At 32.5% G+C, this 17,705-nt stretch overlaps 1 protein-coding gene across 3 annotated transcripts in view; it reads left to right on the top strand.

Annotated features, from left to right (window-relative positions):
* The window catches only part of LOC108684183 (synaptotagmin-7), a 158,072-nt gene that overhangs the window by 76,361 nt on the left and 64,006 nt on the right, over nucleotides 1-17,705 (top strand). The window contains exon 1 of one of the 3 annotated variants that reach the window (XM_018188349.1): nucleotides 9,991-10,065. The exons of the other annotated variants lie outside the window; for them this stretch is intronic. Within the exon in view, the coding sequence (XP_018043838.1) occupies nucleotides 9,998-10,065 (68 nt within the window). The 5' untranslated portion in view covers nucleotides 9,991-9,997. Of the gene's footprint in view, nucleotides 1-9,990; nucleotides 10,066-17,705 lie in introns of those variants that run through there. 3 annotated transcript variants of the gene reach the window in all.

Here is a 17,705-nt window from a genome sequence, read left to right as displayed (position 1 = left end):
TATATACATAATAAATAATTTTATATTGTTATTATAATATATATAAAAAAATTTACTTACATGAACTTGTAAAACTAAATATTATATATGTATGTATAACATTTAGATATATTTTAAATTTTCTTACAAATTGATATTGAGATACATTTCTTTTGCATTATATTTTAATAAAAATGAGAACTTTTTCATAGAATATATTTAATATTACATACATATTACGCTATCGAGACTTATAATTTTGTAAGTTGCCGTTGATTGATGTTTCGATTTAAGACTTTAAAGCCACGCGTCAAGATGTTGGGAATAATTTATCATTCCTTTCGCTTTTTTTCGGACGTCTGCCTCTTGGGAACTCGTGGAATTGTTCACATTGTATATATGCCGCATTTCAAATGCTTCTGAAAGTGCGACGTATACATGGTCGGATTGCAGAAACTGCAAACGACTGGTGAACACGACGCGTAGGTAAATCTGGTTGCTCGAAAGAGAAAATATGTGTGACGGCATTATATACGTCGCGAACGTCGCGTCGTTGCAATGAAAGGAACGGATTTTAATTAAAATAGCGAGTATATGAGAGAAAGGACGAGGATGTAATGGAATTTTCACGAAATCTTACACTACATTAATTCTATTTGTTCCAATGTAATTCTCAATGTAACAAATTTTGTTAAATTTTTTTTCGATTTGTTAAAATTAAAATAACGGCGACATTGATTTTGATTTTTATCAAGAAAGAGGAAATTTGATAATTTCCGAATACAATCTTTTAAATTGAAAACCAGATATCTACATTACATACTTTTTTAAATTTTAATTATAGTACATAATTTTTTTGTCTTTACAAATTTAAAATCGTCAAGCGATATAATTTTTAATGAAAAATACTAAATTGTCATAAAAATTATTTGAAATATGTCACAAATATTTCTCTTGAAGGTATCATCCAGACATTTTATGATGGCAAACATACTAGTAGGAAAAGAATAAATTTTACATACGAAGATATATTCAAAAATATAGTAACGTTTATATTATGTTGCTTGTTCAATCATAACATATATTTTGCGTGGGTATATGCAAGTGTGCAACGTAAAATAATACATGCGGTAATGGAAACTGTGTAATTTAACACCATAAATTATTAGGTGCCATGAAGCTCCGGTTTAAAGACGATCGATCACATAGGAGGCTGTTCATATGTGCTTCTAATTGCGTCGGAATAACGATTACTATACCTATTTTATCTTGCTTTACGAAAACATTGTGGGGAAATAGATTACGTTGCGTATTGTTTATTTATTTATGGGGGCTACCAAGACTAAGCAACTCAGATTTGATCGCATCAACGTAAGTGACAGATCACCCTTCTTACTTAGGACTATAAGATCCTTGAGGAAAGCTTTTAGGATACGTACCCTTAGGGTGAGCGTATATTATGTTCTCTCTCTCGTAACCTTATTTCTACAGGATAAATATTTTATCCATGATGTGGTTATCGTTATATGATATTTTATACATATTTTGGCGTCTCACGACTTCTTGCATTTTCGCTTTTCCGTGCGTTTACGTCTATTATTGGAAAATGTTAAAGCTAAACTATATTGTATTGACAACGCGCGTCGGACGACCGACATCAGATAGACGAGATACCCTGTTCAAATGTCAAATAAACGTCATCAGACCGTGTGATAACTTGTTCAAAACATCAGTTGAAGAGCATTGAGTTGCGAGATAACTTATTTATGAGTGCGAAAGGGGTTGGGTAACTCGTTGATACCGCTCGTTTCTTAATACAATAACAAAATAATTGTTGTGTAAAAAGAATTACACATGAATGCCAATGAAATCGGAATAAGATTATGAAAAAAAGACAGTCTACATGTTTAGAATTTTTGTATACAGATGTATGAGCCATGTTGTGAGGTATTACTAAATTAGTTGTATTAATTACATATATTTTATATAATTGTTAATAATTACACATAGACAAATAATATATAAAATTGATTTTTGTCCCTTTTAACTAAATTTTACAGTGTAACTGATATTTAGAGAAACTGCTACGACACGATCATGCATTACACGAGGATATTAATCGAAAATGCAATTAAGTAAATTGTTGTTTATTGCATATAGTCTGCAATTATTTGGCAGCTAACTAATACATTTGTACTGTATTATAAGTTATCATCGGTCAATAATTAATTAGAGTAACAGTTGCAATTAGTTAACTACGATGTGACTTTACATCCGATTTTGTACTAACGAATATCAACATTAACCCAATTTTGCTGGCCTGTCTGCATAACGTGATAATCTAGCAGCTATTGAATCTAAGAAAATTGTTAGCTGACTTTAATTTCGACTATAGACGCAACTTCCTGGCTCTCACTCAGTTCGTAAGACCAAAGCGAATTATAAAAACGATGTTTTCACGTCGCATGCTCTTGGGAGAGAAGAAAACTTTAATAACATCGAAGCAAGAAATAGAGGAAAATCAATCTCGACTGTTAATGCTATTTTTGAAAGTAATCTTTTAAATTGAAAACATATATTAAATATAACATATATTAAATATAAAAAAATATTGAAAAATTATTACGTTAATACATAATTTATACCTTTTCTTTAGGAATTCAAAATTATATTATCTTTTTATTTTATTTACAATTTTACTAGCCTTATTTGCTTCACATAATGCTTAAATTTATATTCGAAACGCATTTTCGAAAACTTAATAGGGACATTAAAGAAACAACCACTATTTCGCTTTTCTCGGTTCACTTAGTTATATGGGGATATTTGCTCCGATTGGCGACTTATAGCAAGAAGTAATTTACGGATTTCAGATTTACAGCCGAACATATCGCTGATATATATATATATATTTCTCTCGTCTCTAGTTTTAAACGTGATCGTCGAATTGACCTTAGAACTCTTTCCTCTTTCTTTCTACACTGATGTATTTGTCGTAAAATTAGTAGACATTTTGTTTTTGTCGTTCATAGATCGATTGATCACACAAAGAATAAAATTTTACTATTATCTCAGTGAATACTCTGCAAACTCAATAAAAAAATCATATCTGTCGAAATACCTAACTTAAAATTCAGACGGTGTAAAGTGAAAATTCATTTATTATTCAGCAATTTATATTTTATGTAGTAAAATATGTTTTTGCTTTTATAATTTGAAACTTTTCATCGATTCGTCGTATACTTGACATGTTAATAAATTTGTCAAAATTGGAATGGAAATTATTATGTGTTTGCTGCCAATTTAAGATTAGTTATTAAATAACTAAATATTTTTTATCTGAAATAGTTGAGAAAATTAAGAAATATTTAAAATTATGAAGGAAATTTTTTAGTGTTTGAAAAAATTTAAAATAATTTTATAGATAAACTATTATATATAATTTATATATATAATATATAGATAAACTATTATTATATATGATTCAAATGTTGGAAATCTCACAGTATGACATTTTCAATGTCTGCACTCTATAAAATCTGAAAACAAATTCCATTATAAATGTTATACATTTGGTTTACCTTCTATTTATTTTAGTTGGTTTTAAATTCATCTCGTCAACTCATATACGCTTTTATATTTTGCTATTTGTATGAAGAAAATCTACCACGGTAATGTTGCCAATCTCATCATATATTAATGACTTTGATATGTACCAGATAGGGATGGGGAGATTAAAAATTTTCATCTAGCCACATTTCTCGAATGAATTCCTTCATGTCCGTGATATGAGTGATATGACATTGCACGTGGGCTAAGAGTTCTTTCTCGACCTTAGAATTTACGTTTCGATCCGTATTAATGGATATTTGTGGAAATGTATATGTGAATATTCCTCTATATATACGTATTTTATCTAGAATTTATTGACAATTTATACTTCTTGTTTCACTAAATTTTTTATAAAATTTTATTAATATTATATATCGTTATTTATATTTAATATTTATTAATATTATATATCGTTTATAATAGGATTGCAAATATGGTCGGCATTTGTTAATATTCGAACATCTGAATAATTCATTTCGTATTATTTCATTATTCGCGTTTGATATATATCTGAACTAGCCGGAGGATAGAAATCTTATTGTAATATTCAATTCTCGGATATGCGAATTGTTTATTCAGATTTGAACTCTTGCTACTATATATAAGAAATAAAAACAGGAAATAAATTGTTAAGCTACAATTTATTATTAGCTATTTCTTTTTTTAATTTTGAAAGAATATCTTTTACACATGTAAAGATTTTCCACAAATGAGAAATATCACAACATTCAAAGAACTTAAGCATATAAACCAATTGAAATTTCTGTATCATTATTGAGACATATTCAATTAGATTTGTTTTTTTTATTTCTAAAGATTTCTCTAAATTTTCAACATATGTACCGCATTTCATTATATAACTACAAGGAATGTATGAAATGTAAAACGATATTTTGTATACTTCTAATAGATATATATTATTATGTTTGTCCATATATAATTATACGAATATAAAACACTTAATAATAGAATATTTGTTATAATTTCAATCAACTTTGTCATATTATTTTACAATTAATTTCCATTCAATTTTTTGTAATTCGAATCCGAATACGCGGACTCAACTCTTTCAATATTCGGATTATCTGAATAGTTTAAATAAACAGACAGTTCGGATTCTATATCGTTTAAATATTTTAATCTTGATTCATGCCACCGCTCGTCCTATATCAAACTTTAATTTCCAAAATTTTACTCATCTAGCGGTACGAATATTATTGAAATTATCATAATTTCGAATTTAACCTTTAATATCCATGATAGATGCACAATGGGATGTTCCATATATCCTTATTTTAACACGTGACTATGCTTCGTATGTCCCGGGGTCACGCGATCACTCAACCGATACAGTAAATAGGTAAACTAGTAATAAGCGAAGTGGCCGCGGGCTTTTATATATCAGAAACTATCGGACTCGTGTGTATTGCGTGTTAGATTATCTATGATACGGCAATCCCAGCAAATATGGTATCTTGGTGACGCATCGCAAAAACGGTGCAAATTTCCGAAGGTTTCTCGATGGGGCTCCTACGGGATTTCCTGCGCGCTCCCTTATCTCTGGAAAATCTCTGGAAGATGAGACGGATAAGCGTTCCATCAACGTCCATCTTCGATTGGAAGTTTACGGAAGTTACCGTTGGTATATTTCTCCGACCAGCTTCCGTTTTGCCGCATCCATTCCTCATAAGGGTATAATGGCATCTCTCTGCGGTTGGCGTCGATAATCGCTGATATTCCTGGAAGCATGATCAGAATCGTATTTTATTTTGGAAAGGATCACGGTAGGTGACTGTGATACGACTGCTAATGTATTCGTTCGCATACATATCCGCTTCCGATAGGAGGCGGCTATATGTTTCGTGATTATATTACGACAAATCCCTTATCGCGGTAAAACGAGCGCGCAAAAGAGCTGTGCAAAATAGCGAAGAAATCTTGCTGGAAAATTGTAATTGGCATATCGATAAAGCTCTCTGCGCAGACATTCGTTTACTGTACAGCCATTAGATGAATGCAAAAGAATCAAAGATCAAATCAAAAGATTTATGTTTTTTATCCGTTTAGCTTGGTATTAAATAAAGCTAAAAACTAAAATTTTTTTGAGAAAGAGAGCGAAAAATTTCTCTTTGGATGTAAAAATATAATGAAATTCATAACAACAATTCTATTTTAACGTGTTACAATTTTGTATTCAATTTTATTTGACAATATGATACATCTTTTTTATCAATCTAATTGTGTGTCACAAATAATTTGAAAAAAAAAACATTATAAGAAATAGCGAAAAAGATTATGTGAAAATTATATAATGTGTAGAAAATTATACAATCAAACAATTGAGATTCCTTATAATTAAAATTCAAACAAAGGAGAAAGACTGATAGGAATTAACGCTAGCATGCGCTTGAATTTTGTTTTTTACCCTATCTATAAAAATAATATATAATTTATTGTCATTTAAGTGATATTAACTTCAATATTTAACATTGAAACATTCAAATATAAAACATACGTTTGGTTATTTTTTAGCCATCATCAACGCGAAATTCAAGGAGTCATAATACTTTTATTTATTATTAGTTTTATTTGAATTTATATTTTTTATTTGAAAATTGTGCACTGAAAAAAATGACTAAGTTTTAATAAATATTTGTTTAAATAAATATTTACTAAAATAAACATTTATTTGATATAAAAACTATTTGATAATTCTACTATTTTTATTGAATAAATATTTATTTAGTGTAAAAAAATATTATAAATAAATGTTTACTTAGTACTGTTCAAAGAATTATTTATTAGAATTTAGTAAATCTTTTTTAGTTTATAATTTCATATATATTTTATAATATAGTACACGTGCAAAAACCCATGGCGTATGAATCAACAAAGACAGGTCATAAACTATTCATTTCGCTCTGTATAGCAGCGATATCGTTTCGCGATATCGTTTTGCAGTGCCAGGTGCCGGCTTCTAATCAGAGTTACGGTATCTGCAAAACGCTCGAAGGACGTTTGAAATGTTCGTCACGTTTCGCGTTTCGCGTAACAATCGATCGATACTTTCTCAGATTCGTCAATTTTATCGGCTCACACATCTCGAAATGTAATATTTACTCGCCGACAATATCCGTCGGAGTACCCGACTCGTGTCAAATCAGTTAAAATGCTACCGTCGTATTGTATAACAGTAAATAGATGTGTTGATCGTATACAGCATGTCTTTTACGTAAATCTAAAAATACGGCTCGTGCGAAACTTTCACAAGTAAGAAGTTTGTTTGTGCCGTAATGTCGCTCTTATTTCAGGAGGGAAAAACGTGAGTCGCACTAAAAGCCTGACCGACGATACCGGGTGAATTACCTTCGAGACACGTGCAACGTGAAAGAATGCATTTCTTCTCTTCTATTGACTCATGCAAAAACTTACGTAACAACGCACGCAAACAATAAGAAATATTGTCTAATAGGTGATTAGTTCCGTAATATTGGACCTGTCCCTTTCTGTTCATTTTTATTTTTACATGAGATTACATAAAATAGTTCTTATAAGACTAAAAGCAGCGTTTTTTCCAGTCAGACTGCGTGGTTAATATTTTCTCGGTAAAAATTGATCTGATCGTGATGTGTATTTTTAAAGCGAGATGCGCCAGCATCCGTTATGTGTTGCTTTTTAGACTAACAAAATACGCAGGATGCATTTCTTGTTTGAGTATTGCGTTGTTAATATTTATTCGGTATTCCCGCGCTTGGGTGTACCCAGCACAACAATCGATAAGATCCGTTGTTAATGATACGCATAGCATACGTAGACGCGCGCACAAATGCGAAGTGGAAGAGCATAACTGTTAGCGTCGACGTTTGCCAAGCTCTGGCTTGCTTTGTAGAAAGTCACTCGTGCCACTCACGTGAAAGAGTAGTTGTTCGTTGTTAGCTTTTGCGACCTGATTAGCCTATCGTCGGATAAATTAAGCTAGGTCTCTGAATCTCATAATTTGTATGATCAAAATTGAAAATTGAGCTTAAAGGAAAGCGTTAAGGATTTTGCAGTAAAACCAGGACTTTCCGAGCCTTGATGAGAGAGTGTACGACGAGGTTGTTCAGTTGAGAGGTAAAGGGATGAGGGGGAGAGAAGTGATGCCACGGGTGGAAGCGGCGCTGTCAGACCCGTAGTGGGGATTCAGAGAGTGGAGGAGGAGGACATGGTGACGGTTCGGCTTGAGAGGGAGCGGGAGTAGTTGAAACGGGGTGGGAGAGCGGAGAAGATCGGGCTAGGGATACCGACTGCTCCGGGGGTGAACGCGAAATCGGGAGGTGGGGATGGTCACGGGGTAGGGATGGCGGTACGACTTTGGGGGATTGGAAGCAGCTGAGAGCAGTGCGAGTAGGTCATACCGTCGACCAGAGTGGCAGTCCGCGTTTTGGCGAACGGCACGGTTGTCCCACAGCAACCCTCGATCTCTTGTTGTCTTCGTTTCTCATACCCTTTTCTCATACTCTCAGATGCACGATTATCCTCTTACGTGCGACAAAACCCGGACAAAGACCGACGGCCTTTTTGTTCGTTCGCTTACTCTTTTGAAACGGCCGCCTTCAAATTTACAACCCTACCTTGAGATTGCCTCTCCTCAAGAAAGCGAGTGAGAGAGAGAAAGAAAGAGAGGGAGAGAGAGAGGGGGGATCGAATTCTTGAGTGGTTGGAGTGGATTTATCAGTCCGAGATACTTACCTTGGTTGCTACAACGCCGTTCGAAGAGAGATCGTAGATCGATCCAGAAGAGACGAGGAAGAGTGTTTCACTCCTCTTATACTTTTATTCTTTTTCTACATCGAGAATAAGGTAACGGGTTCAATCTTCTCTTTCGATTAGAGATACACGCGCGATAATTGATGAAACCCGATATTCCACGATGTAAGAAAACAACGAAAAACAGTTAAGTGGTGAAAAAAGAAAAGAGAAGGAACGATAGAAAATTCGATTTATTTTCTCGAGGAGTGCACTTCCAGTTTCGTCAGTTTTCCGATTTTCCTGCGTATGTGTGACGAGAAGTTGCCGCTGTACCTAAAGAGAGAGAGAAACTTCCGCGAGTGCGGTCGGACGTGATGAAATTTGTCACGTCTGGCATTTTAGGACATATAACGATTGTATAATGTGATACAGGTCTCATTATTGCCACCGCGGATGATCCGGTTGTTATCGTTGTTGTTATTATTGTTGTTCCTGTTGTTGCGTCGCATTGTTTTCGTTAATTATCGGGCGCGCACGTATCTCCCGCGGCTCGCATCTCGAGCTTCCAGTGCGTGCGCTCAAATTCGCGCACTTCCGGTATATCGGAAGTGCGGGACAGTTTCGATACACGCGCCACATACACAGGCACGCGCGCGCATTTGTGTGTAGCTTTTTTTGCGCGTGCTATTTTTTTGCCACGCACGAGTTACGTTCTAACGGCAGTTACATAATTTAGGACATTAAAGAGCGTCGTGATTGTGCGATAATTTTAACGACCGCCATTCAATGAGACGTAACGAGCGAGCCGGCCAGTCACTTGGAAATTGGGTTAAATAGAATAACTAAACTTCCAAACCATCGACTCGAACTTCCGACCTGTACGACGTAGCGCGCCTGTCGATGATGTTTCCTTTGGAAGGCTCTTTCTCTTATCTCGTTTAATATAAACACTCCTACGACCGGTAGAGCGCGACTAATAAAAACGAAGGACCACGAAAGGGCAGGTCTTTCGAGAAAAAGTAGAAAGAAAAAGGAAAAGGATTAAAGAAGTGGACGCTTGAACGAGAACGAAAAAGATAACAGTGCGAATGATAACAGATGTAACAGAAAGGATCACGAAAAGTTTCCTGATCGAAAAACGATAAATCGAGCTTATTGTTCGCAAAGGCAGTCCACTCGACGCACGTCGGAATCGATAGCGCGTGGCTGTCGAAGGCAGGAGAGGTGAATTACCTGCGTCAACGAGAACATCGAATCGATCCATCGAAGCGACCCAAGTTCGCATAATTGCATCTTCCGTCATTGCATCGTAAAGTTTCTTCTTCGTCGTGAGATACGAGACGGTGAAAGAAAGTTTGTACTTGGTCCGCGAAGAAGTTCGTACAAAGGAAGATATCGTGTGAGGGAAGCAAATCATGAAATGAGATGTATCGACGAGTTGCCAGAGAATCGGCAACGGGCACGTAAAGTGCATCGCCATTGGGAGATAAAACGAACGCGAGAGGATAAGAGCGACCGTTTCCGGTGGAGGAGATCTTCCGGAAAATCGGCGAATAGATCGATTGAATTCGCGGAAGCGAGACGCTCGCGAGACGCTCGAATATCCTGAATCCACTTAGACGACGGAAGCGGCGGAAGCGGAGGTAACTCGAAAATGGAAATCGCGGCATCGGCTATGTTGGACGGCCTGAAAAACAATCGTATCAGCAAGCTGGCGCTATCGCGGTTCTTGTCGCAGAGTCTGTGAGTAAAATTGTATGAGCGGCAGCACGAAATCGGTAGGACAGCCGAGGTGCCGACGATGACCGATGAGATTTAATGCATGTTGTTTGTATGATTGCATGCATCAAAATCATCATATGATTGCATGCAGCAAAAAAATCACTTGATGCACGTGCTGATGCTGGATTCTTTTGTATGGCTTTTGATTCCCATCTGAGAAGAAAGTATTACAAGTCACGAGTCTGGTAGGAAAGGTCACAGAGTAACAAAGGGATCTTTTAGAAATGGTGATTATGGATTTTCGTTTAATCGGTCGCGCTTCATCAAGTATATAAGACTTTATGTCGTTCTACGAAATAAAATCTTATCTATTAATTACACGTTATACTCTTATTTGAAAATGAAAACTATTAAGTTTTCACAAAAATTAATTCCGTTATGACGCTTTTTTCGATGATGTGGTTTTATAAGCGTCATCATCGCTTTTTCTTCATAATTTAGCAGTTAAAGGTTGGACCCAGCTCCCAGTTGCTTTTCATACGAGACGATTTCTCGAGATACAGGTCATGAAGTTTGTTGAAAGCAATAAATAAATTAAATGGATATTAGTTCCGTTGGGATTTCGGTTATATTGTTCTACGTGTAATTATATAGACCATGTAGGATATACCACAAGCGAGATAGCTAAATGTCAATAGCTCATTCTAGTTAGTATAATAAACGATATATATTTTATATTACAATGCATAGAGAGCGTAATAAACGATATAACTTAAATCCAATATTATTTAAGAGAGGAAGAGTTACAACTATATAATAATCGCACAAATAAATGTCGAGATAAATAAATAAATATCTCGGAAATTATTACTGGATCAAAATTCCATTATGCTCGCGTATTAAATATTATATGTCAAGAACGTGAAATCAAAGATACGCATTTAATATTCGCGCAATATTAAATATGATTTTCTATTTAACATTATAAAATGATAATGATCTAATTAAAATACGCAAAACATGATAATATATATTCGGTAATTGAGCGTGGGATTTAATTCTCTCCGTTGAAATAATATCATATGCGTATACATATTTTAATATATTTTTCATGATCCGTTGACCTCCTCGCACCTCTAATAAATCCAACTTGTATAAAGTTGCATACGCATTGTACGTTACCTGTGCATATGTATGTTAATGTAATATTTGTATTGTGTGATCTTGCGATTGTCGACGCTTCGCGATCAATGCAGGTGTACACTACGGTTCACGATAAACACGATTGTGCATTGTTATCCCAGATGAATGTTTACGTACACTCGTCTCTAAAGTGCTCTCTCTCGACAAGCTTTCCCAAAATCGATAACTTTTCATCCATTTATTCTAGGGCTGTTTTCTTGGAATAACTGGAAATTGTGACAACTGATGACTGAATTACTAAAAAACTTGGCTTTCAACAGTGTATGTTTTTTGAAATCCTCACAGTCATACTGTACATATAAAAATATCTAAAATTATTAATTATAAATATTATATATAAATGCCATATATATAATATATATGTATGATATTTACATATATAATAATTTCATAAAAATTTGTTTCAAATTAGTATTCAGATTTAGATATTTTTAAATATTAAAACATATATGCAGAGTTTGTTTATGATATAAAAGTATTTTCGTAGCTCTTAATCTACCAGTTTAAATATTTTTTTAGATGACATTTTTTCTTTCAAACAAAGACATTATTTTTTTTTTCTATATAGAGTAGAAAGAAAATTGTATTTCAATGGAATAAAGTTAACCATGAAAGCAATTTAACAAAATAAACGACCACTTTTGCATTTATAAGAACATAAAACATACTAGTTATGTGAAACTTTTTTTTTACTTGATGAAATATAGTTAATGGGAATGGGAACGATTCGAAAATGTTGAAACACGAAAATGTTGTTAAAATGTTTGAACTATTTAACTTTTTTTAAAGAACAATAATTATTATTGATATGCTGATTTACAGATTCTTTTTACAAATTTAAAAATAAATAACAAAATGTAATGACTCAATTCCAATGAATTAATTAACAAATCATATTTCTTTGTCATTTTATTATTTATGCATTTGTATTATTTATTTGTGCATTAATTTTTTTTAATAACTTATTTAATGTGCATTTATATTATCCTGGTTTTTTTGAAATGGAAGATAAAAGTAAAAAAAGTGTTATTTTGACAGTGCATATTATATTTAGAAGAAGTTGCTACTTGTTAAAGTTCGAAATTAAAATTTTCTCGATCCGTTAAGTTATATAATCTGATTTTCCACTTCCAAATATCGTCATCCAAATTACGTCTATGAAAAGAGTAAATGTAGTACAGTGTAAATGTAGTATTATATTTCTGATACCTTCTCGTAGCTCTCATTTCGGATTAAAGTACTTATTCCGTAGCTTTTTTGCAGTGTACATTCGAAGAAAGTATGATGAATTCCACGAATTTTCCACGTCATAACATGATCTCGTTTCTATCACTATCTTACACTTGTTTATTTCGCGAGTACAAAATAACGAATCTACCTAATAGTATTTTTCGTAAATATGATAAAAAGAAGATAGAAAATGAGATAAGTTGATTGTGTATGTTCATGTTAAGATAATGCTTAAATATAACGCGAAGAAGATATTAACTGATCTCGAGTCAATCAAATCTACAGTGATTTTAAAAGACTAAGTTTTAGAAATATTTTGCTTGGAGATATTTCCAACAATTCTGTAAATATCATAATATAATTTTATTAATGAAAACTTTTGAAGTACAGTTAGGGAATTATTTTAGGGCATCTTATTTCTTATTTAAATAAATTATATTATGTAATAATAATAATAATAACAATAATTTTATTTTCTGTAATATAAATATAATAATATATATGTGCGTAATATTATGAAAAAAATTCTGTTTGTAGGCATATAAAATAATCACATAAAATGATTTAACAGTTATTTTAATATGAATATTTTAGATATCAAAGACACGTTTTATTTTACGAAACGACTAAAGATTTCTTGACAGTATCTCACAATTAAGATGAACATTTTATGACCCTTAACTCTGATTCAAAAACGAGAGACTATTCGAAAAATAGTCGCATGCGAATGAAACCAATTTACATTGTTTCCGATTGAATATCTTCGTATACTTTTTCTGGAGGAAATTATTTCTATGTAACGAGCGTGCAGTCCCGACATATTTCACAGTAGATGAGGTTGCGAAAATCTGTTTTCGCGGTAAACGGGATTGGTGATAAAAGAAGTTTCTTCCGTTTTTTGTAAAAATAGCATGACCGCGGGATATTTATAATCCGCCTTGTCTTGAAGGAAACGAATATACCGAAGGAAATCTTGATATCTTTCATTGTCCGACATAAATGTTAAATTTTAATGACGTTTATTTCAACAAGAATATATAGTAAAAAATTGCAATATAATAAAATTTTTTTAAGTTAGATCTTTTTATATTCTTTTTTTATTTACAGATAACATTTTTGTAACAGAATGCACAAATAACGTTGTATTATCTTGTCCCAGATGTAATATTTATCTTGTTCGTGCATTTGAACAAGAGTTTTCATATATGATACCCACATTGAAAACTACTTGCAACTCATATGCTAAGCAAACTTTATAATATCAATAATAGTTTTAGCGAATATAGTCGCTGGGCTAAGTTATACAGCAGTTATAATACAGGATGCATAAATGTGTTCTAAATTTTATGTAATTTTAAAAAAATTTTAAGTTATATATATTTAAAAAACATACAACTCTCAGTAGTAATAAATATTTTTCGCTTTAATTAATTAAAATTTTATGAATTATTTACTGCGTAAAATGAGATGCTCATTATACATATATGTACATAAAAACTTACATAATAAATTAACTCTTCAGTGCCACTCTATACATTTTTTTCATGTTTTTTTCATGTGCAACACATTGAATATTATATGTATAGCATAAAATAAACGTTATAATAAATTTTTTTTCAACCGTAATACCAGAATTTAAAGAATTTAACAGAATTTAACAAGCAAAATGCGTATATAGTGTTTTTATTAATAAAAAAATTATAGTGTATATAAAATAAAAAAAAATTCTGGTACGCCATACCGAGAATGGCACTGAATCGTTAAATATAATATTTATTTTTCATACATATAATAATAAGCACTTATAATAATAAACAGTTAAGTATTATAGAGTACTATTATTTTTGGAGTTTTTTTCAAAAATTTAAAGAAAATTCTTGGTATAATATTATTTGATGGAATGTGATTTAGAATGTTGAATATATTTGTATTAGAAATTCCGTACTATAACCATGGAATACTTGATCGAGTGGTCTAATAGCACGTTCACATTATCGCAAACTTTAAGGCGGTTTCTCGCACGTGGCATAAAGTTAAATTTTGCAAGCGAGGAGATAATAATATTCGTGTCACATGGCATACCGTCCATATCTTTGTCGTGATTAAACATATGAACAAATAAAATTCCTGGAGGTGCGTGCGCCGGCGCTTGCATTAGACGGAAGTGCACTCCGAGCAAATTTATCGCTCTTTTCGGGTGATAGAACAAACGAGCGAGGCTAGTACGTTACGCTGTAGGTGAGTTATTGCAATTAAAGTACGTCCGCGCGATATTTGAGATAGGAATGGGGAGGAGACCTAGGTCTCTGTAAAATTGCCATTAACTTCTAGCGTATACTTTTTCCACGATCGATTCTCGCTTAATGTTTAATGTGCGATTATTTTAGATCCTGACGCGGCCGAACAGAAGATGAGAAATATTTATAGAGGATATATTCTCCACATTGGATGTGGAGAATGAATTAGAAGTTCGCGTTTTGACAGAGTTTTATCTTTTTAGGTAACGATTATTTTCTCTCCGCGACTTTTATCTTTAAAGTTGAGTAGGTTTATTCACAGCTCTTAATGTTAAAAACTAAAAAATTACAAAAAACCGAATGAAGAAAGATTGAGTAAGTTTTTGTTTTAAAAGAATTGATTGGAAACTCGAGAAGAGTGTCATTTCATCGTTTTTTTTTTATGAAACACGATTGCACTTTGAACGTGAAAACATTTCGAAATTTATTGATTCGCAATCTTTTCTTTTTCTTTCATTACAAAGAGAGAATATCATATATGTACATTTGAATTATTTCATGACCTAGTTTTAATCTGTAAAAGCTATTTTATCGAAGTGATAAGTTGCGAAATCTGATCAAAAGCTCGAAACTGATTTATTTTCACGTATTTTGTATACTCCGTATTTGTAATGCTGTATCGACGCGAATTATAATTATTCGACTGTACAAATCATTCAGTTTGCGTAATTAAAGGCGTGTGAAATGTATGCCTGTTTTTATCGAGTTGACAAACGATTGAACTTGGTGTCATGTATGCATCTATTTACATGTTTCACTCCATGATGCACAGTAAGCATCGTAGTCTTAATTACCGCGAGTGAGAATAACTAAAACAGGATCTTAAAAGGAGATTAAAATACGAATACATTGCTTAATTGTAATCATTGATTATATCGAATAATGCGATACAATCTAATAGGTTATCTATTAATAGTTAATCTAACCTATGATATTTACAGTAAATTATACTGAAATAGAAGCTTATTCATTTTAAATATGAATAAACTGAAAAAATATCATTGTCATATATCTGTTTCTTGTTTTAGACATGTGTGAGTGTATATATATATATCCTTTTAATCTTTAAAAAATTTAAATATTTAAATTTTTAAAAGATTACAAAGACTGTTCAATATTATTATCCCACTTTAATATTTAATATTAAATTAATATTACATAATAACATTTTTTAACAATGTGGAAAAATCAGATACTATTGTAACCCGCTTCAAAGAATATCTTAAAATGATTAAATATGATTTTGTATTTATATTCTAATATAATAAGTTATAAAATGAATATAAAACTGGCAAGTGAAATATTGCTTACGTGCATATGCATAAATAGAAATGATCAATTTCCAAGTAACACTTTAATGTGATAGTAATTCTACATTTTTGGATTTTGTTTTTCGACTTGCGCTAGTTTCAAAATAAGAACGAAGAATAAGCGATGCGCACAATTGAAATTAGAACGAAAAGTTTGAGGATATCGATATTTGAATTAAGTATGAAATGCGAAAATAATAGCAAATAATACCGAGTTTCTGCAAAAGAACTTTCCTGAGGCATTAAATTCATAATTTCTGACTTTCGCGATAGCAATCCGCAGCTATCTCCATTAATATAATTATATTAAAAGATACATTTTCTCAATTATCGCTTGAAGTGCTCGGCATAATCGCACGTGAAAGTCGGCAATCTAATCACTGCTTTACCATATGTATTGTGAAGATAGGACTTTGGCGTAGCGCCAGATTCTACCCGCATGATATTATCGCTCACGACGATGATTTATGTACGTTACGTATGTGCAATCATCAAATTCCTTCCAGGAAAAAAAGAGAATATTTTAGAATTTATTATCGGTTAGAATATTGAGTTAATCTTTATATACATATACTTCACAAATGCCGAAGGAAACGTGTTATTTAAGCTTCAAAAATTACGGTTTATGTAGCACTGAAATCAATCATTCTAGAAATTGATCTGTGGAATTATTTGAAGCTGTTATTAGCTTATATACATTAATGATGCAGCTTATTTGATAATATTCTAATATATTATACACAGTCGAGTAGAGATGAAGTGACGTACTATTATTATTGCATTTAGCTTATTCAGTGAATCGAATAATTAAACCCGATGAACATGTATTCCGGTAGCGCTCGCGTTAACTTATCGGCCCTTCAGCCGCAGCTGTTTGTTAAACCTCTGGTTTTTTCCGCGTGGAAGAGAATGAGTTCAATTTCCTTGTCGGTACCTTTTAGAGCTTACTATCCGTTTTCTTCAGTCGATTCTCAAGCTGCGTGTGACTCGTTCTTCCGACGATTGAGTGGTAACTCGTGTTGCTTCCAGCCAAGCTTGAACGTTCTGCACCGCGCACTTTCATCCGCTAATTGATTTATTGCCCGCTAACTGCCGGAGAATATTGATATTGATCGGTGCTATCGACATATATATATACATATATATATCTGTCGTAACCTGGACTCTAATTAATTTCCGATCTTGGTGAAAAATGTATTTCCGGCGTACGACGTAAAATCTAAGAAGAAGAGAGAACATCCGCAATGTGAGCCTGCATAGACATGTAATAATAGATCGTATTAAATTCAGCACATGTCAATTTTTGTGTTCAAAAAAGTTATCATTAAACACGTATTATACAAGTATTTGATAGAGAAGATTAATGACATGATATAAGTATTTTACAAAATTGAATTACAATGTCAGAATAAAATCAATATTAATTCTTTTCGATATTTATTTTATTTCTGTTTAAACGAACTGTACATGCATCATATTGTAAGATAAATTATTTTGAGTTATCTCGATATCTTTATTTGTATTAGTGTCAATTAGTGCGTAACCAGATTTAATTAAAATGGAACTCAGTCGTGTTGTTCAAATATAAAGCATTTATGTGTATGTATATATATATATATAT

This window comes from Atta colombica, unplaced genomic scaffold (assembly GCF_001594045.1).
Source record: "Atta colombica isolate Treedump-2 unplaced genomic scaffold, Acol1.0 scaffold126, whole genome shotgun sequence".
Classification (NCBI taxonomy): Eukaryota; Metazoa; Arthropoda; class Insecta; order Hymenoptera; family Formicidae; genus Atta; species Atta colombica.
Note: the sequence above shows the minus strand (reverse complement) of the source record. Positions and strands in the feature narration are given on the sequence as shown.